Raw genomic sequence first — 23,892 nt, forward strand, 5'->3', positions numbered from 1 at the left:
TCAAAAGAAATCTGGGGGAAATAAGTAATAATAGTTTGGCTTCGAAACAGGAGAGGGGAGTTGCATCTTGTTGCAAGCTACATATGATTGCTTTGATTTGCAAAAAATTGCAATTTAAATATTTCAAAGTACCAGGAAAGGAGGAGAAGCTGGTGGCAGGAATCCCATAGCCTAGCACAGGGGGCTAACTCTGCATTCCCTTTTCTGAACCAATACATACTTGTCGTCTTCACTGGTCCCTGTCTTTTCAAAATGAGGAACTCTGGGAGTTGATTCTTTTAGCATTTAACTTGACAACAACAAACCATGAGTCATGTGCTAAAAGGGAGAATTTAGCATTCATTTAAACTAAAGTTCTATTTTTCTGGGTATCCCCTGATGCCATTGGTCCAACATTCCTACTGTGACTGCCATTAGCACCTAGTGTGAATAAATCAGTCACTCCACACACTGCAGTATAAAACTATCAAAGAAACTGTAACCTTCCATTGTACTGACACTCACTCAGTTGTAGAAAGGAAATTATATCTTTTAACATTTTCTCCAGAACTTGAGCTCTGACCAGATTTTTGTCTACCCACCATAAAATGGGTTCCTTCTCTGCCCGCACTACTTCTTTAGCAAGTGGTCTACCTTCCCAGCAACAAACTACACCTCTACCCCGATATAACGCTGTCCTCGGGAGCCAAAAAATCTTACTGCGTTATAACGCGGTTTCACCTAGATCGAACGTGCTTTGATCCGCCGGAGTGTGCAGCCCTACCCCTCCGGAGCGCTGCTTTACCGCGTTATAGCTGAATTCGTGTTCTATCGGGTCACGTTATATCAGGGTAGAGGTGTACTTTAGAAAAGAGTCACCAACTAAACCAAAGTAAATTGAGCTTCTTTGTTTAAACAAACAACATGTTTAAGGAATCAGTTAGTTTAACCTGCTCTCCTCTGAAATACACTGCTGTCAGGTGCAGTTGTGGCACTTGTGTAAAGGATTAAATACACCTTGCAGTAGTGAGATGTAAGGACCAGATAATTTGCATTAAGTGGAATAGGTGTGTTCAGTTTTCTCTTACCTATATGTATGCATTTAATAGATCTGTGTCTGGAAAACAGCTAACATTTGGCTCTAGATTGGGAGCTTTCTAATACATTAGAATTTATAATTTTTTGGCAGCACCCAAACTATTTTTCCATGTTTCCTGATAACTGCATTTCCAACTTCTGTTTCCCAAATCCAGGGAACCCTTCCGTCATCTTGTTCAATCAAATTTCTCTTTGTGGTACAAGTTTCTTCTTTTGAAACCGCGTGTGTAAATTAAAGTGCTTGCTTGATTTATTTTTAAAGCAAAGTCTCCTGGTGTGTGTTTGTGTTAAACCTTCTTTTTGAGCAGGACTGTGTTGCAGTGTGTGCAAGTGAAATAGTGAGTACTGTACTAGGCATTTATTTTTAGTACGATTTTGTCAGTTTCTTTCTAGTACTGCAATTTGTTCTGGTAGATGGCATAAAAGAAGGATGTTTAGGCCTCTGATTTGTAGCCCTGGGTTCAAAATCTCTCAAGTTTCATTCTTTAATAAATGTGCTACCTTCCTAGAAAGAAAAGGGTCACCAACTAAACCAAAGTAAATTGAGCTTCTTTGTTTAAACAGAAAACATGTTTAAGGAATCAGTTAGTTTAACCTGCTCTCCCCTGAGATACACTACTGTCAGGTGCAGTTGTAGCACTTGTGGTGTAAAGGATTAAATACACCTTGCCAGTAGTGAGATGTAAGGTACCACATAATATCCTTTGGGCAGAAATTTGTCACTTCATTTTATTTGTAAAGCATCTTGCCCACTTACGAGCCTGAATAAATAACACTTGTCCATTGTCACATCCAAATCACATTGTCACATGATTGCTGGCATCTGCACCAGGTGACTTGGACTAACACAGTACTGGTGCAGATAGCTTTGTGTAAGCACTGCGCTTTTACTGCTGAGCATGAAATTCGCCAACATATCTTTAAAAGTGGTACGGACGAGGCGAAGGTGGAGGGTAAAAGCAGAATAAGAAATGTAGACTTTCTTGCACCATAAGGTGACCTGGAAAAACCTTTGAGAGGTTTGGTCTTTTTCCCTGTCAATGCTCTCAAATACTGCCATTCTTAGCCGGGGAGGGCAGGGCAGGGCAGCTAGCAGTGATGCAATGGGCAGACAATAGTGAAGACTGGTTTCTAACCATCAGAGAAGTGTGTCCTGTTCCTCCCTCCTCCCTTGGAAGGGAGTCCCAGAACTAACTTATTTTAAGACTGAGCTTGATAAGTTTATGAAGGAGATGGTACGAGAAGATTGCCTGTAATGGCATAAGGCCATCTGCAACTGCTATTAGCAAATATCTCCTATGGCCATAGATGGGGGGAGGGTTCTGATTTACTAGAGAGAATTATTTCCCAGGTGTCTGGCTGGTGGCTCTCGCCCATATCATCAGATTCTAACTGATCATCGTACTTGGGGATGGGAAGGAATTTTTCCCCAAGTCAGAGTGGCAGACAGCCTGGCTTTTTTTAAAACCTTCCTTTGCAGGGTGGAGCGTGGGTCACATGCTGGTTTGAACTAGAGTCTCTGTACTTGAAGTCATTAAATCAAGATTTGAGGACTTCAGTAACTCAGCCAGAGGTTATGGGGCTGCTACAGGAATGGATGGGTGAGGTTCTGTGGCTTGCAATGTGCAGGTCAGACTCGATGATCTTGCTGGTCCCTTGTGGCCGTCGAGTCTATGCCTACAGGATGTTGTATGTACTATGGCGCATTAGTTCCCAAGTGCTGCTAGGCCCTCTCCTGCCCCAGTGCCAGGTGCTGAGGCCGGTTCTCCCTTCCTCTGCTAAAGCCGGGCTCCTGCTCGCAGCCCCTCGCCTCCTTCTCCTCCAGCCCCAGGCCCCGAGTGCCAGTTAAGAGACTCAGTCTGTCTCAACAGCTAGGAACGGGCCCCAGCCCAGCTGCCTTCCATGGGGGCCCTGCTCCAGCAGGGGAGCGGGCAGCTCTCCGTGCAGAGCCGCTGGAGCGGGCGCCCGGGCTCCCCGGCTCCACGCACTTGCTTTGCATGGGGGGCGGGGGGGCAGCGCCAGCTCCCACCGCTCCCCCCTCACCCCAACGGGCCGAGCCGGGTGAGGCAGGAGGAGCCCAGTGCCTGCCTGGCCCCGGAGGGGTGATACCACCCCCGGACGAGACCATTCTGAGAGGGGCGACGCCCGGCCGGCGCTGTGGAGTGCGCCGGTCTCCATGGGAACGTTGACAGCAGGCGCCGGGCCTGAGGAGAGCGGAGCGGAAAGAGCAGCCGGGCGGCGAGGAGAGGGTGGGGGGAGGCTACGTCCACCAGCGGGCTTGGGGGAGGAGCTGGTGGGTTGGAACCTGGGCTAGGGGTGCGGGGGGTGTCTGAGCCTTGGCGTGGGGGGAGAGAACGGGGGGGGGGGGCTGGGCCCAGGGCGTGTATGTCTGGAGGGGGGCGGCTGAGACCAGGGTGTGTGTGGGGTGGAGAGGTGCGGGGGGGGCTGAGCCCTGTGTGTGTGTGTGGGGGGGGGAGTGGCTGGGCCCAGGGTGTGTGGGGGGGTGGCTGAGCCCAAGGGTGTGTGTGTGTGGGGGGCTAAGCCTAAGGTTGGCGGGGGGCAGGGTGGCTGGGCCCAAGGTTGGCGGGGGGCGGGGTGGCTGGGCCCAGGGGGTGTGGGGGGTGGGCTGAGATGGGAGAGGGAAGGAGGTGGCTGAGATGGGGCTGTGTGTGGTGCAAAGGGGGATCCCAGTTCCAGCCTGCTGACTAAGCTCACATTCTTGTTCTCTCCTCCCCCTCCCCCCCATTCTAGGTTGGCAGTTGTAAATTTGAGGGCCATGTGCAGAAATGGCTGGTGACCGCGAGGAGGCTTTGGGCAGCGATATCTGCCCCATCCCCATTCCCCTGTGAGGGCAAGTTAGTAGAGCATAGTCCAGGCAAAGGCACACAGAGCCATAGTCCACCCCCGCTGTCAGAGACCGTGAACACAAGCCCCGGTGTCAGAGTCAAGTCCTGAGGAGACCCCCCCCCCAAACCCATGATGCCATAGTGAAGGCACATTTGCATGCTAAGGGTACAAGGCACATACAGCGCCTGACCTCATAGAGACTGAAGCACATTAAACATGGTCACTGACCCTTGTTCAACTTCAGTGGCATTTCCTCAGCTACTTTACTGAGAAGCTGTAGGCTGCCCATGTAATCCTAGCCTGAAAACGACTTTTGTATCAGGACCTTTGAGGATGAATAATACCAGTTTGCCTTCGCTGGGGAACCTACCACAGTGGTCAAGAGTAGGACGACTGGATAAATCAAGCCATCTTCAACTTGGCGTCGAGAATGACCAGGGACCTCAGCCTCACTCTCAGTCCCAATCTGTTGAAGTCTGGAAAAAAGACCCACATAAACTAGTCATGGATTTGGAGAGAAGCCTGAAGTTCCTGCAGCAGCAGCATGCTGAGACCCTAATGAAGCTTCATGAGGAAATTGAGTATCTCAAAAGGGAAAACAAAGGTGAGGTGACTTTCCATGTACAACCTTGTATAGATTCTGAAAGCACTAGATGAGAGATTGGAGAGTTGTCACTGCAAGTCAAGTAATCTTTGATCTCTTTTTCCTCAAACATGCTAAGTTGTGAATTAATTACAATGAATGTAGGTTTTGCTTCTGCAAAACTTTGCTTTTATACCCCCACATTTCTTCTTCCATGTCGTCTCTTTGAAGAGGTCCCTGATGCCATTTGCTTAGGCCTACCGTTCCTTGTGCTTTTCACAAGAGTTTTGTTTTGAAATTGTTAGAAAATATTTCCTAACACTTAGACCAGGAAGAGCCCTCACCCCCCTGCATCCCTCCCTGCCCCAGCCCAGAGCCCCCTCCCGCACCCTGAACTCATTTCTGGCCCCACCCCAGAGCCCGCACCCCAATCTCATGAGCATTCATAGCCCGCCGTACAATTTCTATACTCAATGTGGCCCTCGAGCCAAAAAGTTTGCCAACCCCTGAGCTAGATGTTTGGGCTAGTAATAAATCCTTGTTCATAGTGCAGAATACACAAACTAGTTTCATTCAGTGTGACCTGAGTTATGCTATACTTGTGTGCATACTTGTCTTAAAACAACTGAAATAATTTCTTTAACTCTACTTCCAAGCTCTGCCCCCTTCCCAATATTAGGTTTCACATTATGGTTACTCCCTCACCCTTTCTGAGCCAATACGTTTATTTTACATTTTTAGTGAAAAAATTTTCAGTGTGTCAGAAATGTTGAAAGCTGACGTGAGTGACATTCTCTAGGGACAAGCTTAGCTTTACTCTATAATGGGAAAAGGGAAATTAAGGGGGTATAGAGAGAGTTCAAACTAAATTATGTTCTTATTTGATTACAGAGCTTCATTATAAACTCATAATGAATCAGTCGCTGCAGGTAAAAGGTAGGCTCCGCTTTTTACTGTTCTAGAAGTAGGATGATCTAGTAAGTGTCTTATCCCCTGGAAGTCCCTTGGTCTCCCCTCATTAATTTTATTAGTAATAGACATTTTGCCTTGGTGCTTTGTCCATTTCCCAGTCCTGAGAGACAATCTTGGAAGTGTCACCTCCCCTCTGCAATGCAGAAATGTTCTAGCTCTCTGGTGACTGAAGACTGCGTACAGTGAACGCAATATTGCTGCTTTCATGTCAGAATTCAGTTTTCATGGATTTGTAGGGGAAAATGGAATAGCTAAGTGTGGCCTGAGTTTCATTATTCTGATTGAGATGTGAGTTGTCTGCCCTAAGCCAACACATAGGTTGGCATGATTGACAGGTTACAATCTGAGTGGGTTAGGTCAACTAGGAAGCATATTAGTGAGCTGTGAGAACCTTAGAGACAGTACTTGCCTGCACTATAATGCTCTTCCAGTCACATTATTCTACAGTTAAGACCCTAAGGACCCCTCTGTACTAGAAACTTTTGCCAGTATAGCAAGAGCAGTTAAATGTGATTTTTTTGCGAGGGGGTGGGGGAGAGAAGAGGGTTAGGAGGTGGCAACACTTTTATACAACAAAAGCCCTGCTGTAGATGCAGTGATACTGGCAAACACATTTTTTGGCAGTATAATTTATTTTGCTCGCCAAACATTTATAAGATATACTAGCTAAAGCACTGTATGGCTGATATAAGTTGCATCTCTACCAGGAGAGTTTGGACAATATTGCTAAATTGGCAAAGCTTTCACAAGTACAAACATTCATTGAATGCATCTCATAATAGTTTTTTTCCCTTAAAACTTTGGCTTCTGGAATGGTAATTACATGATAATGTTGGTTTCATTAAAAATTTTTCTAACTTTCATAGCTCTAGAGAACAGCTTGTAAACATGATCCCTACAGGCTCAAAAACCAGAAGGGAAATAAAAAGAAGCCCCAATTTATTATTTTGCAAAATCTCATGATGTGTTAGGGCTTGACTTACAACTTTAGAATGTTTGGGGGTTGGCAATACTGAATCTTTCACCCATGAGGCAAATCTATATGCAGTCCATTAACTTGGTAATAATAAGTTCAGATCCTGGTGGAGAATATTTATTACTTTTATGCATCCATCATGCCAGATGACCGAAGGGATCTGTACCTCCACAATCGATCATAAGAAAAGCCTCACCAGAGATGATGCATAATCAAATGTTCAACCTAAAATGCACTTGTGCTATGCTCTGAAGGTCAATACTCACTCTGGCAGATTGCTAGAGGAAGCAAGTTCTACAGTTAGGAACCCTGCCCATAAAACTACCCTGCCACATGTCCTCAACACTGCATATCTAGGATGTCAACGAAAGTACCTTAGCTTACCTCAGTTACTGTGATGGTTTGTAGGGAAAGCAGCACTTGTGGAAATAGCTGGGTCCCAACACATGTTGCACGTTATAGATTATTATTTATTTGGTGTATGCAATCTGGTCAAGTCAAGCCACAGCATTCTTATCAACAATGTTCAAGGCACAAAGACCTCCATTTTGCAGTCATTTTGCAGTCCTCAACAATGTGTATCATGGTTTGTGGCTGCCCACGGTGACATAGTGGACTGTCTCTAAAATGCCATTGAAATTCTGCTGCAGCACAAATTCCATGTCTGGTACCAAACCGGTTGAGAAGGCTCCATTGCCTTTGTGGTACATCAAACCCGGACTTGATGCTAATTGGGGTATGAGACAAGATAATTATTTGTCACTTTCTCTGTGGATTATGAAACTTACCACACATCCTCTACTGTAAATCCTTCACCCAGTAAACGTATCCACAGCGGGCGCGATGAGGGCAGATGACCATGTGGTGGATTAAACAAGTCTTTAGTTAATGGTAGATATGGTATATCACATAATTTCATCATGAACTTTACTATACTTTCCTCTCTGTGAAAACTGGATGGAGTAATATTGCAGAGAACCGGTAACCATGGTAGAGGAGAAGATTTAAGTGTGCCTGAAATAATACGCATAGTAGAATTAAGTTGTACGTTGATCATCTTTGTGTGAGACAAGTGAGCCCGTACTGGAGTGAAGTACTCCATCGCTAAGTAACAGAGTGCCAAGGCTGACGTGCGTAATGTTTGGGCCTGGGCACCTCCTATTGTTCCAGCCAATTTTCCGAGCAGGTTAATGCGCATTTTGACCTTAGTTGCTGTCTTTGTAAGATGATCTTGATATATGAGAGTGCTATCCAACATGACACCTAGATGAATCGGGTGTGAATCATGCTTTATTTGCTGGCCATTGAGAACTATATTCAGCTGTCTGCCCGCTTATGCATGATGTAAGTGGAAGAAACTTAACACAGTCTTACTTCCACTTGGTATCAGGTGCCACCGATGACAATAATCGGCCATAGCCACCATATTTGCATTCAAAACATTTTCAAGTATGTCAAAGGAGTGTGACTGAGTGCCGAGGCATATGTCGTCTGCATAAACAAACTTGCGAAATCCGGTATACGGTAGGTCATTCGAATATAAGTTAAATAGTGTTGGAGATAATACTGTTCCTTGCGGGAGGCCATTCTTCTGGTGCCTCCAAGTACTTATTCTATCACCAATATGCACATGGAAATGGTGATTTCTCAAAAACAGAGCCATTGCACGTACAAACCAACTTGGCTTAGTTCTGGGCAATTTCACCAAAAGGCCAATGTGCAAAGCGTATCATATGCCGCAGTCAGTTCAAGAAAAACTGAACAGTCTTCAGCTGATGTTGGAAGCCATTTTTTATTAATGTTGTAAGTGCCAGCACTTGATCACATGTACCATTACCACAGCAAAAAACAGCTTGCTCTGGTCCCAGCATGCCTTCCACATATGCCTTCTTTGTGAAATCAGACACTCAAGCACCTTAAAACAGATGCTCAGAAGTGAAATTGGTCTGTAGCTTGAAGGCAAGTGTGGATCTTTCCCAGATTACAGCAAGGCAATGATGTTCACTTGGCGCTAGATTCTAGGCAGTCTGGATTCCCGCAGAAGTCTGTTGAAAAACTGAACAAGCCATTCCTGAGCGTGAGGACCCAGATGTTTTCATGAATTCAGGTGCAATCTATCATATGCAGGAGCTGAACCGGTTTTTAAATCATTCAGCACTTTATTTAATTCCAGACTAGTGAATGGCTCCATCCTACTATCGGCAGGATTACTTCTTAGGAAATAGAACAGGAGTACTTGTGGCACCTTAGAGACTAACATTTATTTGAGCATAAGCTTTCATGGGCTACAGCCCACTTCATCGGATGCATGTAGTGGAAAATACAGTAGGAAGATTTTATATATATATATATATATATATATATATATATATACACACACACACACACACACACTCATACAGAGAACATGAAACAATGTGTGTTACCATACACACTATAAGGAGAGTGATCAGGAAATTTCCATTTGTCACGTACCTGGCGTTTGACAACTCTGTCAACAGGAGCTTTGGCAACCTTCGACAGATGACTGGCAATCTGGTTTGGAGTAACTGCTGGCCTACTTTTTGTACGTGGGCATTTGAGCCGCACCTAGTCAACGAATTAAACTCCAGCTCTTCCGACTTGACCACGTAAAGTCAAGCACCGCTGTCGCTTCCTCTCTTTGAGTCCAGCGAGCGGCATCCAATGATTCTGTAAGATGGTCTGCAATTTCCGGATCACCTGACTGCTCAAACTGCATCAGCAAGTCTGCACAATCCTCATTCAAACATGGAATGTGCATTGGTTGGAAGCCATGTGGAATTGTTGCACTTGCAGCTTTAAAAAGGACACAACAGAAACAATGGTTTCATCTCCTTGGAGATGGTAAATGGGATGGTTATGACGCTCCATTCTAAGTACTCTGTAAAGGAGCCCCAGTGTGCCTTCTGGAAGTTCCATCTAGGCTTTGGTACACTCCTTATAGTTGGCAGATGGAAGACGCATTCCCATCTGAATCAACGGAGGACAGCGTTGGCTATGTGGAAAATCATTAAGTACAGTACACGCCACTGGCTAATGAGTGAGTGGCAAATGATGTGACCCAGCACAGGTCTGGGCAGTAGTCCCTATTCCAGCATATTGAATGGAAGATACCATACTACTTAGGATCATGGACCGGTGCGAGATCATTATTTGTTGCCCACTCCCAACAGTAGTTCACCATTTGGGTCTGCAATTGCATAACCCCACTTGCTGAGATGACCATTAAAGTCGCCAACTACTGTGACCAAGGATGGACAAACTCCACCAATAAGCAGCAGTCAGTCTTCAATGTTCCTAGTTGCTTAACCTTGCCCCTGAGCATCCCTCCCTTTTACAGATCAATCTTCAGTGATTTTATCCAGATCTTTGTGCTCATATTGTGTTCCATGTTGAGTGCAGAAAACACTCCCACTGGTTAAACCAAGCAGCTGTTCTGGTGCTATGGGAAACAGTTACATTGCAGGTTGCTCTCAGCAGTCCTGCATGTAGAGCGCCTTGGCTCTGCAGACTTTAAATAAATAGTTTACCTGTGTTTCCTATTCTAAACTGAGGATAATATAGCCTCTTCGCTGGTCAGTACTATGATCATAATGCCCAATTCATCACTTATTCTTCTTTGCAGGTGATAATTTAACTCCCACCTTGTCTGACAAGTTCCTTTCAAGGCAAGGTTCAGCAGGTAAGATAGCTTAAAACTGCAAGATTTAACTTTAGGGGGTAGCAGGACTAGTAACTGGATATAGTAGAGAAGGGGGGGAAGATAAATTATTAAATGAAAATATCTAGGCCTAGATATAGAAACGGGAAACAATGTAAAAGTCTGAATCCCTCTAAGATTTGTTTTAAATCTCTCTTCTTAAGGCTCTTGATGATGATCAGGAGTCCTAGTATACCTGTTTTTCTCTTATTTGGATCATGTGTGCTTACACACACATTTATAATCCCTTTTACATTATGACTGAGTTGCTAAGAAATTGGGAGAGCAAAGCCTAAGTTTGGGTTGCTTCTAATTTACAGTTGTTAGTGCTAACATAGTAAAATAGGATTTCTTGACACTAAGTGTTAAAGGATTAAAATAAGCTAAACTACAATGAAGCTCTTCAATTGCTCACAAAATAAAACCATAAAAGAGCATGGAATACCCTGAACTGCTGTGGAGATGCGGGTACTTAAAGCTTGTATCTGCAAGCTGTTAAGTCTCTGGCCTGTGATATGTGCACACACATGCCCCCTCCCTTCTTCCCTCTCCCCTTCATATTTTGTCTAACAGCTGCTGCAGGCTCTAGGTATTCACTGACAAACAGGCAGCAGATGGACCAGCCCAAAAAGCAAAAACTGAATACAGAAGAACAGGTGGTCAAAGTGGTACAAGGGGAACCAGAGCCTCCCCCTCCAAAGGTGGAGAAGCCACAAGAGGAGGTTCTTTCTAGGTATGAGCAAGCTATCAGCACACAGCAATTGTAGGCAGCTCATTTGAGGTTTCTGGGTTGTAAGTGTATGTTCTTTTTTGAGTCTTTGACCATGTGGAGCCCATGATAGTGCACATGCACCTTGCATGTCTTAGAAATAGAAGTAATGTCAAATACAAATTGAGGAGGGTTAGGAATAAATTAGTGAGCAACTGATTCTAGCAGTGGTACTTAGGAAGCCCTTAGGGGATAAAGTCTTCAATTGAGTTGTCATTGTGTATTGTAGTGGGCATAGACAGAAGTGCAAATTAATTCCAAGGAAAAACTCAGGCATAAAGTGTACTGCCATGCACCATTCGAGACAGAGGACACAAAGTAGTAGTTTAGCTACAGCGAAGGATGTGATCCTGTAGAGTTAAGACTCCTGGACTTGCCATGTTTCCTTCATTTCCCACTTGTGAAATAGTATAATACCTCGGCTCTTGAGAGTCTTAATAAATGTTTGATAAATGTTTTGGCGAGGTAAATACAATAAATATTTAGACATTTAATCCATTTCCCTTGTGATTCTTTTATTCCTTAATTGTGATCAATTTTCTAGAGAGGACAGAGAAGTCTCTGATAAAATTACATCTCCAGTACTTTCACTGCCATGCCAGATTAAATCTGGGCAAGCTCAGGTACCACCAGCCTCCTCCAACCCTTTCCTGGTGAGTGTCCTCCCCTCCCACATCCGGAAACCACCTACATTGGAAGAGTGTGAGATTGTCATTCACCAGCTATGGAACATCAACCACATGCAGGCACAAGAGGTGAGGCTATTGACCGCAGCTCAGTCTACTTTAGTCACGGCTTTTAAAATGCAGTAAGTTTGTGGTGATATAGGAAATAACCTTTCTGCTTGCCTCTGAAAATCTATTTTCTCCTCTCTGTCCTTCAGCTGATGTATTTGAAATCGTATCTGGAGGACATCCACAAGAACAAAAGGATTCCTGAAGACTATCTGCTAGCCAGCCAGATTGGGTAAGCTGTTCTGAGTTATGGCTCAAGGGTAAGCTGTTAGATTCTAGTCGAGTTCACTAGTTCCCTTTCTGCTTTGTATTGGAGTGAATTTGCAGAATAGAGCCCATATGCAAGGTGCTTAGATAGAGGCCATTAGCGAGCTTTGACTTTGTATGGCTTCCTTCCTTAAATCACAAGGGAAAGTTATCTTTGAGCCACCTCTACCCCCTCAAACTTTCCAGAATGCAATCTGTTAATGTGAGTTGAGAGGACTTAACATATATGACTTAATAGACATCTACACACAAGGGGCCAAATCCTATATTATAACAAGACTACTGCACACAACTGTTAACAACACTAACCTAACTGGAGATATGTGTCCATAAACTTAGGGTGCAGGTAGACAGGGTTGTCAGTTTGTTCTTTCAGAGTACTTACATTCATTTAAGCTATCAGCCTAGAAGGAGTTGAGACACATGGTTAACAGAATCTACTCAATCCAACTGAAAGTCAGACCCTTCCATGTATGCCCATTTCTGAAAGATTCAGAGGGACTATATGGTTTGAAGGCTTATGTTTATTTTAAGGAATGATTTTATTTATATGGTGGTACTGTTTACAGACCCCATTTGGGTTTATGGCTATATTGCAGTAGGTGGTATACAAATACATTGTAAGCTCTTCAGGGCAGGAACTGTTGCCGTTTAGGCAATGAACAAGAGATTACAAGGGCAACAAAAAAAGATCATGGGTTACAGAGATTTCCCTTACCTTTTACCCACCTCCTGTACTAGTCCCACAACAGTTCTCCAGTTAGACTCTAGAAGGATAGTAGGTCTGTTAGAGTAGCATTTGGAGCAGCCAACTAACAAGGGGTGCAGATTCTGAAGGTACCAAAAGATCAACTAGCCTGATCTGAATACCAGAGACCATTAAACTTCACCATGTTACCCCTATATTGAACCCAATAACTTGTTTGACTAAAACATGTCTTCCAGAAAGGCATCAACACATGGAGAATCCACCACTTCCCTTGGTAGTTGGTTCCAATGGTTAAATCATCCTCACTGTTACAAAATGTGTCTGACTTCAGCTTCCAGCCCTTGGTTCTTGTTCTGCCTTTCTCTGCTAAATGAAAGAGCCCTTTAGTAGCTGGTATTTTGTGTGTGAAGGTATTTATACACTAATCAAGTCACTTCAGTCTTTTTGAGAAGCTAAACAGCTAAACTCTTTAAATCTCACATTTTCTCCAGCTCTCTAATCATTTTTGTGGCTCCTTCCTGCACTCCCTCCAATTTCATGGACACCAGAACTATACATACTATGCCAGTATGTCTCATCAATGCCATTTACAGAGGCATTCCTACTTACTGCTCCCCTGTTTATACATCCAAAGATCGCACTCGGACCCCATGTTGAATTGCATGACCCATAAATCCTTTTCAGAGCAATTGCTTTCTAGGATACAATCTCCATAGGTATGGCTTACAGTCTTTGTCCCTAGATGTATAACCATGCATTTGGCTGCGTTAAGGTGCATTTTGATTGAATGGGCCCAGCTTATCACATGAGCTAGATCTGTCCAGATGCTGTGATGCAGCTTCTCCTATTCTCAATGTTCACATGCAGCAAGATTTATTACGTTATTTTCAAATGCAAGTTACACAGGGCCAGCACAATCCATCAATGCTCTGCTACTATGCTAGAGTGAAGTAGCCAAGGAATCATATCTACAAATATATTTTGATTTAGGAATCAAGAAGTTTCACGATTACCCAAAATGCTAAAAGGTACATCTAAGAAATGGTAAGTTCTTCTACTTTCTTTAAAGCTTAAGACAGTTCATGAAAAAGCCATGCTAGTTACACCTATAATGTAATCAGCTGTTGAGTCAAGCATGTGATGCCTTTAGCAATTAAGTATTACATCATAAAGTTAAAAACAAGCCTATTATTGGTTCTCTCTCCCGCCCCCCCACCCCCGCCAATCTTTCACCTTCAACATTATCATCAGCCCCAAGACTCTCCCCACTTCTTAAGGTCATGATTGCCTAAAGATCAATCCATATGCCCTGCTCAAGAGATAGTCAGATTTCAGAAGAGATCACTGCAGCTACCTGGCTTATTTTCAGTGCCCTATAGCCACGGGGGATGCTGCACAAAGGGTTTTAATTACTAATTCTTTGAGGGTTGCTTTTGCATGTCCATACTACCAGCCCCCTTTTCAGAGTTCTACACCCAGGACTCAGGTAATAGGAACTGTATTGCCTCGTGGGGCTTCTTTGTCAAACATCCCAAGGGACACACACTTTTCTCCAAGGATCACAGAGCTCAGCAACAATCCTATAGGTATGCGAAGTCAGAGGCAACAAAAACCTCTCTCAAGGAGATAGGACATTAAAGTGTGGTTCCACTGTGCAAAATAGCAAGTCATCTTCACTCAGACCTTCCTTTTGTATTTTCAGAGTCGTATGCTAATAATATTTTACTCCCATTAGCTGTGTTGGCTCCGCAGTGCTGAAGGAAGAATGAATTAAGATTCTTTTCTGGCTCCCACCTCAGAATTATTTGCTAAAATCCAAATGGAAGGCCAAGTTCTACCCATAATGAGATTACACACACGTAACTTTTCTATTGTCACTGAGGAATCAGTCACACAGCAATTTGAATTTTAGATTGCAGTGGGATTTAAAAACAGTACTCTATTTTTTAAGGATTGCATGAAAGGGAAATAGGAAAGCAATACTCTGATCTTACCCAGTCATTTGAACAAGAAAAGACAAATCACTGGGTTAGACTATGATTATTGCCATCTTCAAAGTACACAGAAACAAGTACACAATAAGTCATACAAGCCCTTTTATGAAGACAATAGCTCAGCCCAGGACTCATCCTGTGCATGGGCTTTCTCCATTCCAAGATGCTGTCAAGATAACAGAACCAATTAAAGTTCCCCACCTATGAGATAATAGGAGGAATAAAATTCTGAACTCTCCACCCTTAATACATCTTTTCATGCAGATGCTGCAAGCACAACTCAAACACTATTTAAAAAACACAGGTGACAGATACAGCTATGTCCCTTTAAAAGTTGAAGTGAACAATGTTTATTAAGGTTTTTCTGCAAGTTAAACTGTAGGATCTCACTTCTTTCATGAAACAGGGAAGTTGTGGGGTTTTTTGGTACTGAAAAAAAATCAGGTCCCTCCTTTAGCTGCTTATTAGACCCCTGAAGACAGGACTAGTGTCTCCTATAACATGTGCTTTCAGCTAGTCAAAGCAAAGGAAGAAACCCAGCTTCATGCACTCAGTGTTACAGGAAAACAGAATCCTGAACTTGAAATTTGGCAGGTAATGAGCCATTCACACTTAAAATAATCTCTCTCTCTCACACAGCGCTTTTCATATGTTGATCTCAAAGCATTTTACAAAAGTCAGTATCAATACCTGCATTTTACAGATGGGGAACTATGTCTAGCGGAAGGACTCTTATCAAAAAAGCTGCTATGCCTCCTAATGGTGACGGGGTACTCACTAGCAGAAGGGCCCCACACACCCTCCCAGCCCATGAAACTGTACTGAAAGCCATCGCTTTTCCTCACTTTACTAGAAAAATAATGTAAGCACTCTGAAGGCTAGGGAGAGTTCTTACTAGAGAAATTTAAAATCACTGGGACAGAGCATTGTGGAGGGTAGTCCATCCATCCTGTAGAATCACTGGGGTGACTAATGTGGAGGGTGACCCTAATCCAGTAGACCTTGGTAAAGAGAAAGTGATTTAAAATCACCACATTACTGATCATTCCTCTCTCCAACTCTTATCTCCAGTTTGATTTTAACTCCACTGCCAGCTGCTGAAAGGGCAGTTCTGCCAGCACTGAAGCAAACACTGGGAAACAGTTTTGCTGAGAGACAGAAGAGAACCCAAGCTATTCAAAGAAGCCGTCTTCGTCGCACTGTGCTTTAATCTGGTTGTTCAGCAACTGCATTCCAGATTTCTCCTTAAGTGTTCCAGTAGCTACAGCACTCCCCGTATATGTTTGAGTTTACATTGTAGTTTCAACATAGGTTGGTTTGCTGCTATTATCTCCCCACTTCAAGTAAAAATTAATGATGAAATCACTGTCTTCTATTCAAGAACAAAGAGTTTATGCTTCTATTGTTGCAGCTTTGCTTCATTCCTTCAATGATTTCCATGGGTACCACTCCCCTTATTCCTTCAGGATGTTTATTTTGTGAGTTAACGTAATGATGAAAGCCTGTAAGAGATTACGGTTTAGGAAATTGGATGCTTATCACTTTTAAGCATGTCAATGCTGTATCCCACAAACTTGTTTAGTTTGTCAGAGATTATTTTAAAGCAGCATACATTTATTTTTATGCAGGTATGGGCTGCACAGTTTTACAGATAACACTAGATTACTGCTAATCCATCAGTGGAAAGGCTGGAAGCCACATGCTACATCATGTTACCTGGCAGGACAAGATTTCACAGCTCTGCAGAGATGTTAGATGGGAACTGAGCTGAATTTACAGTAGTCTTATCAGAATTTTTTTTTTTTGATGCGGGTATAGGACTGATCAGCAGCAAAGGGGCAGTTGAAACTATGGGGGGAGTCATATTACTCTGCTCTAGCTGCACACTTTTTACTCAGAATCTATAACATTCCATTGTTTCATCTTTGCTATGGGCTAGTTTCCATTCAACTCATGGCAACATAGTGGGTTGACTGCTCTGAAAACAAATATTGTGTGTACAGTAAGTATGCAAGATTTCCCTATACCAGGCTGCTGATATGCATCACAACCTTATCCCCAGTGGAGCAGACCTACGATTGTCAACATCACAGTGATAGCTCCTTAAAAATATCTAAAAAGGAGTGTGTGTGTGTTCATTCTTGTCTTCTCACCTGACTGTGCAACAGGGAAACAAACAGATGTTGGCTTTTATGATATGAACATCTGTCCACTAACCCATTTTACAAAAGCACCTGGACACCCATCTCATGGTATTAAGTTAGTAATGATCTTGGCTAGATCTAAATTAAAAATCTTTCACCTCTATATAATATTTCCCTTAGCAATCTTTTGAACCTCTCCTCCAGTTGATGGTGAACTTGGCTGCTATTCTGCAGCATGGGACAACTAATGTAGTGCCAGATGCAATTTTTCCTCCCTCACTTCTGGGTGCAGAGATTTCAGCTCCCAATAGGACATATGAAGTAGGCACCAGCCTTTGGTCACTGCAGAGCTGTTGCCCAAGGACTAACATTGGAATGATAGTAGGTTAGTTTCAAACACAGGAATAATAATAAATTTATTACGATAAAACAAACAGATAATGCATTAGTTCATGTACAAAATATTGATACCACTCGGCTGCCTCAATCAGTGCTTACTAAGTACCCACATTTTAAAACATCCTAAAACTGATGACACCACACAGATTTACAGAGGTCACAGCAATTTCTTGACACCACTGTAAGAGTCCAGCTACTTGTCAGGGACTGTTGCACAATACTGGGGGATGGAGCAGGGTGTGATGGAAATACTTGAGACTTTGAAATTCCCTTACACGCAGGAACTGAGAGTGAATGAACTACAAAGATAGGGCAAACTGAAATGTAATCACACTGTGTATGGAACCAGTTACTTTATTCGCATTGCCTCACAACACAGCAGCTGCCATCAGTCTTGTGATCCTAACTGAGATGACCAGTAATACTTTTACAGTTGGGTGTCCCTCAGTGCCCAAGGCACGTAAGGTCAATTGTCAGTCTTAGACCTGAGCTGTGTTCAGTTTTTTTAAACAAAGAGATGCGAGTGGGATATGCAAACACTTCCCATGAGTTGCATCACTCCCCAGGGAAGCCAACACCCAAGAGAAATGCCAGGTAAGATGCAATTCCCCTGGTAAATATAAATGCAGATAAGTAGCTGCAGCCTGCTGGATTCATTTACAGTGCTGCTATGAGTCAATCAATTGATTTTCCCTGCACACACACTTGGAGTTCACAGGGAAATCAGTCAGCATGCACACTGAATACCCCTCCTTCAGATCATCCAACTTTCTAAGAGTGAGAAATGCATGGTCCGTGCTAACCAAAAACCGTTTATACAAAGTAGTGTTTAAAATAAGCTATAAAATTTTTCCTATGGTTGTTTTTCCTCCTAAACAGAATTATTCAGATTAATCTGACGCATTAGGGATGCCCTAAAAAGGCCCCGATTTCTCCCCTTTCTCCAAATTAAATTACCAGACTCCTGCAACCATAGGGAAGTTTGTGAGCACATTCTAGCTGCAGCTAATTTATTCTTGGGGCAATATCAAGTCACACAACATACAGAGTGTGAGGAATACTGGCATCAGGCAAAGTCTGAAGCAAATTAGGACATTCTCCCCTCTCCTTTCTATACCATTCAGACTCCCTGATGGAAGTCTACAAATAATTTCTTCTCTAAGAAGACAATAAAAGCCCCTCCTAATACATCAGTCTCAAGAACCATATATACATGTTCTGTATATGTGAAAATGCTGGCAAAGTCCACAAAGGCAGAAGATAAAAGCATGAAATCTAAATCTAACACCAGGTTCCCTATTGAACCTGGCACCTAGAAACAAAACAGTATAAGGCTTTTTCTTCTGAAGTTCCCTCCCAAAATGCCTGTGATTCTTCCAGTGGCCATGGGAGAGGCCAGCTGTCGAGACCCAATTTCTTTGCTTCATGATTTCACAAGGGAAGGAAGTTATGCAGCAGAGAGGCAGGCTTGACGGATACTTTGTGCCCAGGTGTTTAAGAGTGCTGTGACTGAATGCTTGTCTGGAAGTTGCAGCAATTTTGATGTCATGTACTGATACACTGACTGCAAGAAGGGATTGGCTGCTGGAAAAGAAAAAGGAGACAGCCCAGATAAACACAGTTGCACAACAACTGAATATCACGTATTGATCCCCCCACTTTTTAAAGTGATGCCATCCTATTGTCCCCATACCATATTGTCGAGAGTTGTCTATCCACAGAGGGCTCTGATCTGGATAGTCAGCTGGAACACTGAGCTGTAGTGGCGGGACATTTGGAAGGTTCTTGTCATCTAGAATTCAAACACATTTACTTTAACAAAAGATATTTTCCATCAGGGCATCAAAGTATGTCTTGTGTGGTGTTTTCCCTACGTCTATACATTATATACTGGAATGGACAGGGAGGGACTAGATCTAATCTTGAATGGAACCAAGGCTATGAGTCTTCATTTCTGAAAAGCTCACTTTAAAAATGGCCTCGGCTTGCTGGAAGCGCAACCTGGAACTCCCAGCTCCACAACACACCCCACGCATCTCACCAGTCTCAGTCTTTCATGAGGTGTACTTCATTTGAGTTTGGTTTCCTAAATACAAAATGTCTAGGCACTGTTCCTACTACACATGTAAGCCAGGACCAGAGCATTCCCATGTTTTGTCTGGTACACACTAAAATGAACCCACTTTACCTTTTTCTGTCCAAAGGGAAAACAAGTTCACATGAAGGTATACTCCATTCTTGCTTGGTTGAGAGAGAAGGGCAAAGACTTACACACACTTCCCCACTCACACCACCAGCTGTGACAACTGCTGGTGCAGCTGGGAAAGACATTTTCAATACAATTAGACAGATCCAGTTCCTCTATGTCCCAATACCATGTTTTAGGGTGCTGAAAACTTTTGTCCTGACTACACTAGGCATTAAACCATTTTCTAACACCAGTGGAGCTTGAGCCAAGGGTGAGGAATTATCAGCAAACTGCACCCATCAGTGCAAGAGGCAGGATTTTTCATCTGTGGAGAGGAAATCTAACAAGATCCAGTTGTACTGTTTCACTCTTGGGATTCTTCCACACTGGCAACAATTACCTACAAGTCCAATTTATTTCTCACATCCCAAATAGCAAGTTTCTTGAAATACAAGGAGAGAGAAATGTAGATATGTTTATAAATAGGCCACTTCATACTATCAGGAATTCAGATTACCTGGAGAGTTTGCTTGGATCCCAATTTAGGGAACCAATTAAATGCACACATGGAGCTACAAAAACCACTAATATTTCAGTTTAAAAAAACAGCATTTTATTCAGAGACTAGCCTAAAATACTGCCTTCTTTTAGTGTCAACATCATGATACTAGGGATGGGGGGGTGCAGAAGAACATAGAATAATTTAGCTTTAGAAAGATCATTTCCCCACTTTCTAAAAAAGCTGCAAGTGGATTAAATATCTAGCTACTTGTTCTGGGGTACATCCTGCAGCTGCTCCTGAACCAATCCCTGCAGGATAGCACATTCTGCATTACCACAACTCTGGCAAGCTAAAGAAAAACCATGATGAAATTATAGGCTGGCAAGATTTACAGCTGTACATATTCACCGGGGGGAAAAAAATCAACACCTCTTGAAAACAGGCTTCATTTCTTCTTAGCTTACCTAGCTTGCATATGAGGTGGACTGTGCCATTATTACTGCAATGGGAGGGATCCAGATTCACCAGGAATTTAGGATTTAATCTTGCGACTTCCCCTTGTAATACATTTGGTATGGTCTGCCTTTCATCCTCTTCATATTTACGCTTTCGAGGGGAAGCCATCTGGGCCCTGCGTAAAATACATCCACAAAAGAACTCAGAGTGGGCACCATGTTATGCCAAGTCCACATTTTTCAAACTAAGTTGATTTCTCAAGTACTTTACAGATGAAAAGGAAGCATGCATATATCCATCACCGCAGCCCATCCTTCCAACATTTCAACCAAATGATTAACTTCTCTTAAGTAGTCAGACAGCAGGGCAAAGATACATACGTGATTGGAGGGCCATGTATCGCAGTCATAGCTGGCACAAAGGTACGGTAGAGGGAATGGTTGAAGACTGGTGAACGAATGTTTGCCAAGACAGCATCCAAAAGTGGCTGGCACAAGTACTGCTGTTTGGTAGGGGGCACTGGTGGAGGTGGAGGCGTGGGCTAAAGCACAAAGAAGCACATCTTATTTTATGTGCTATCAGTCACAAAGAGTCCTTGCAAGACACCTTGTTATATTATTCATTATGCAAACTTTTACTACAGTATTTCTAATACATTTAAGAATCCTTTGCATTCCTCTAACCTCTGTTTTGTGCTACTCTAGAAACACTTCCTAAGTATCCCTGCGTATACCAGCAGTAAAGTAAATCCAAATGAACTAAACTGTGAATCTGAAATAGATTGGTTAAATTGCATTAATCCACTACATGGGTACACTCATTCAGAATTAAACTTTGAAAGTGAATTAAGCTAAATGAAATTCTGAACGAGAGTGTCCATACAGGGGTTTAATGCAGTTTAACTGATCTATTTTTGCATTCACACTTTTAAGTAATTGGGATTAATTTTTCTGACTGTCCCCATGTAGATAAACCCATAGTAAACAAAATCGACACTGTCAGTATCTTTCATGTAGAAATCCTGTCTTGGTGACATCTGCTAAAGACAAGAACAAGGATCATACCTAGGTGGAGTACAAGGCACGAATACCTGACAGTTCAGTAAGCAGAATAATTTTTAAGAGGTGTGCACAAGGACACGCCTGCTGAATGGCCCAGTGTTTAACCAGTTTTCTGTTTATTTGCTCAGTCCAGCACTGTGAACACAAAGAGATGGGAAATTTCTGCCAAACTGGTGCCCTCTGTGGAATTCACTGCCAGCCTAACTCTCCAGTAAGATGAAAAGTAAACCCATTGCTTACCACAGCCATGTCATTCTTGAGCTTCTCCAGAGCAATTTCACATTTCTGTAGAGTCTTCAGAGGGCATCTGAAAAGGAAGAGGAAAGAGTTAGCACAATTTGCTCTGCTGTCCAAGATGAGGATTTTGTCATATCTGAGCCTCCCATCCACATTATTTCAGTTTTGATAAGCTTGGGTGCTGTTCAAAACAGGAACTATAGCTCTGCCTCAGGGAGCTTAAATTCTAAGTTAGATCACAAGGTTCAAACCTAACATTCTGGCAAATAAAAGGTCCAATCACAAAGTACTTAGATTTTTAAATAACTTATTTGGATCCTTGAATGGCTTTGCTGAAGGGCATATATTAAGGAGGGACTTTAATGGAGAAGGAAAGAATGAATACACCTATGTCTCAGTGAAAAAGAGCTGATTGTTTTCAGCAAAATAAAAGTTAACCCAGGTGAATTTCGCCAATCATTTCAATTAGCTCAAATAGACTATTACAGCAAATAAAACACACCTGATTTATCAGTTTACTGAATAGCTTTCTATGAAACTGTGAACAAAAGATCCAATACTACATCTTCGGCAGGGTGGATAAAAATTAATGATTAAAAAAAATCTGTTTTTTTTTTATTTAAAATCAGATTTTTTGATAAAATGCTTTGAGGAAAAAGCCTATCTAAAGACAGTTTTAATTAAGATACATTATAGCTCAAAGATCTCTCATCATAGACTAGAGATTATAAATTCTAATTCTATAGTAAGAGACAATATATTCATGTAATGTTTAAGAAAAGTTTAATAAATGAGTTCCAACAGTTCATGGATTACGGACCCAATCTTATGGGGTTCCACAGGCTTTTGTATAGATTATTTAGGTTAATCTTTCTATCTACCCAATGGGACTCCGTCTAGAAGATACCATCAGAGATGCTTAGTTTTGCAGTTCTCAAACTGTGGATTTGTATCTCCAAAGATAACCTGCTTGTTAACAATGTTAAAAAAAAAAGTTTTTAAATAAATAAATATATAGAGAGAGGTGAGAAATAACAGACCTCAACTCTATTGTCCCTCTGCAAATTTGTGTACACAGAGTCAATCCCTTACCTCTCTCTAAAAGTGCAAAGTTTCAAAAAGTTCAATGAATAGAAGATTGTTGGAGGCAGAATAGATCTAGACAAGGGGAAGAAGTCTGGAGATAAATGTGAGAAGTGAGGGACATATGCTTGTTTTGTTAAAATATTATATGTTTGCTGTTGAAGAAAAAAATCCAAAATACGTAACGTTGTTGTTAAATAAAACAATTTCAATGTCTGTCTGGTGATGTTCTCCTCCCAATACAGCATGGCAAGAAAATCCTCCAAATATTAATGATTAACCTGTTGAATTTGAGATATTTATGAAGTCATTGGGAGGTGAACTATCTGCTTCAATTACCTTTGGTAAATGAAATAATCAACCAACCATTCATTTTCTGATATAGCTGTAAAACTAATCTGAAAAGTTTTCAAAATAAATCACTGTTTAAAAATGTATCTTCTAAAAATGAAATATATCCATCTCCGAGTGGTGAAGAATATGTATTAAGTTATAACAACCAACAAGAATGCACTTTTATGTAGAAATCCATGATTAAATCGCGTCTTCCTGACTAATGATTTAAATCAAATCCACCCTGGTCTTAGGGGACATCACATTGTAAAATCTTTTGGCAGGATTTTGCACAGCTTCCTAGGTAGAAGTTGCAACACAGAATTTAGAATGAATCAGCAAAAAAAAAAAAAAAAGGGTTCTGAAATTTAAATCTCTTGCCCACCATTTCTCAACATAAAAGAAAGTCAGTGATACAACAACACTGAGGGTCTGCAAAAACAAGGAAATTCAGATTAGAGTTGAGAACTGTCTAGATACAACATGTTGCTGCAGGATGGTAGACTGATGTCTGGGATACCACTACTCATCTGGGACTCCATGGTAGCCTACGTAGTCTCTCATATTCCTGAGAGTGGGTTTGAGAGGAAGAGAGTTCATTGGGGGAGGTGCTGGCACAAGCTAAACAGAAAAGGAAGTTACCGTTTTGAAGGATCAGTCAGGATATCCAAGAGGCTCTTCATCTTACTCAGGTCCTTCTTCCTATCTGAAATAAGATGAAAAGGACTAGTGAGCAATGCACTCATTGCAGGCAGAGCTTCCAGCTCTGCAGTCATTAACACAGAAAAAGGAGGGTGGGAAAACTGAAAACATGACCCATCTAAGGAGAAAGTAGTAAAG

The 23,892-nt window shown here is 42.3% G+C and overlaps 2 protein-coding genes across 20 annotated transcripts in view; one reads left to right on the plus strand and one right to left on the minus strand.

The window, feature by feature from the left end:
- The first annotated feature begins 3,196 nt into the window (after positions 1-3,196).
- CCDC74B (coiled-coil domain containing 74B) lies at positions 3,197-16,772 on the plus strand. Of its 2 annotated transcripts, none has more exons than XM_005288577.5 (9): positions 3,197-3,326; positions 3,829-4,528; positions 5,399-5,443; positions 10,102-10,158; positions 10,750-10,909; positions 11,490-11,700; positions 11,829-11,911; positions 13,646-13,699; positions 15,721-16,772. In XM_005288577.5, exons 2-9 carry the CDS (start codon positions 4,258-4,260, stop codon positions 15,857-15,859), a joined length of 1,020 nt encoding a protein of 339 aa, XP_005288634.1. In that variant the 5' UTR covers positions 3,197-3,326; positions 3,829-4,257; the 3' UTR covers positions 15,860-16,772. The 2 variants fall into 2 exon arrangements, with proteins under 2 accessions (XP_005288634.1, XP_042697539.1); XM_042841605.2 differs by having other exon boundaries at positions 3,214-3,370.
- Positions 16,773-17,183: 411 nt separating this feature from the next.
- The window catches only part of MED15 (mediator complex subunit 15), a 44,400-nt gene continuing 37,691 nt past the window's right edge, over positions 17,184-23,892 (minus strand). For 15 of the 18 annotated variants that reach the window (XM_065567946.1, XM_065567936.1, XM_065567947.1 and 12 more), the window contains 6 exons: positions 23,695-23,758; positions 21,640-21,706; positions 20,719-20,879; positions 20,347-20,513; positions 18,886-18,984; positions 17,184-18,776 (listed from right to left, as the gene is read on the minus strand). In XM_065567946.1, coding sequence (XP_065424018.1) covers positions 18,640-18,776; positions 18,886-18,984; positions 20,347-20,513; positions 20,719-20,879; positions 21,640-21,706; positions 23,695-23,758 — 695 coding nt within the window. In that variant the 3' untranslated portion in view covers positions 17,184-18,639. The remainder of the gene's footprint in view (positions 18,777-18,885; positions 18,985-20,346; positions 20,514-20,718; positions 20,880-21,639; positions 21,707-23,694; positions 23,759-23,892) is intronic. The other 3 variants (XM_065567940.1, XM_005288580.5, XM_065567939.1) reach the window with 1 other exon arrangement.

The sequence above is a fragment of the Chrysemys picta genome, chromosome 15, assembly GCF_011386835.1.
Source record: "Chrysemys picta bellii isolate R12L10 chromosome 15, ASM1138683v2, whole genome shotgun sequence".
In the NCBI taxonomy this organism is placed as follows: domain Eukaryota; kingdom Metazoa; phylum Chordata; order Testudines; family Emydidae; genus Chrysemys; species Chrysemys picta.

Excerpts from the sequence above, each read along its gene's own strand:
- CCDC74B (XM_005288577.5), top strand. The coding sequence starts at position 4,258 with ATGAATAATACCAGTTTGCCTTCGCTGGGGAACCTACCACAGTGGTCA. Across the intron at positions 11,701-11,828 it reads ACCACATGCAGGCACAAGAG|CTGATGTATTTGAAATCGTA; the intron begins GTGAGGCTATTG and ends TCTGTCCTTCAG. Across the intron at positions 13,700-15,720 it reads AAAGGTACATCTAAGAAATG|TTTGATTTTAACTCCACTGC; the intron begins GTAAGTTCTTCT and ends TCTTATCTCCAG.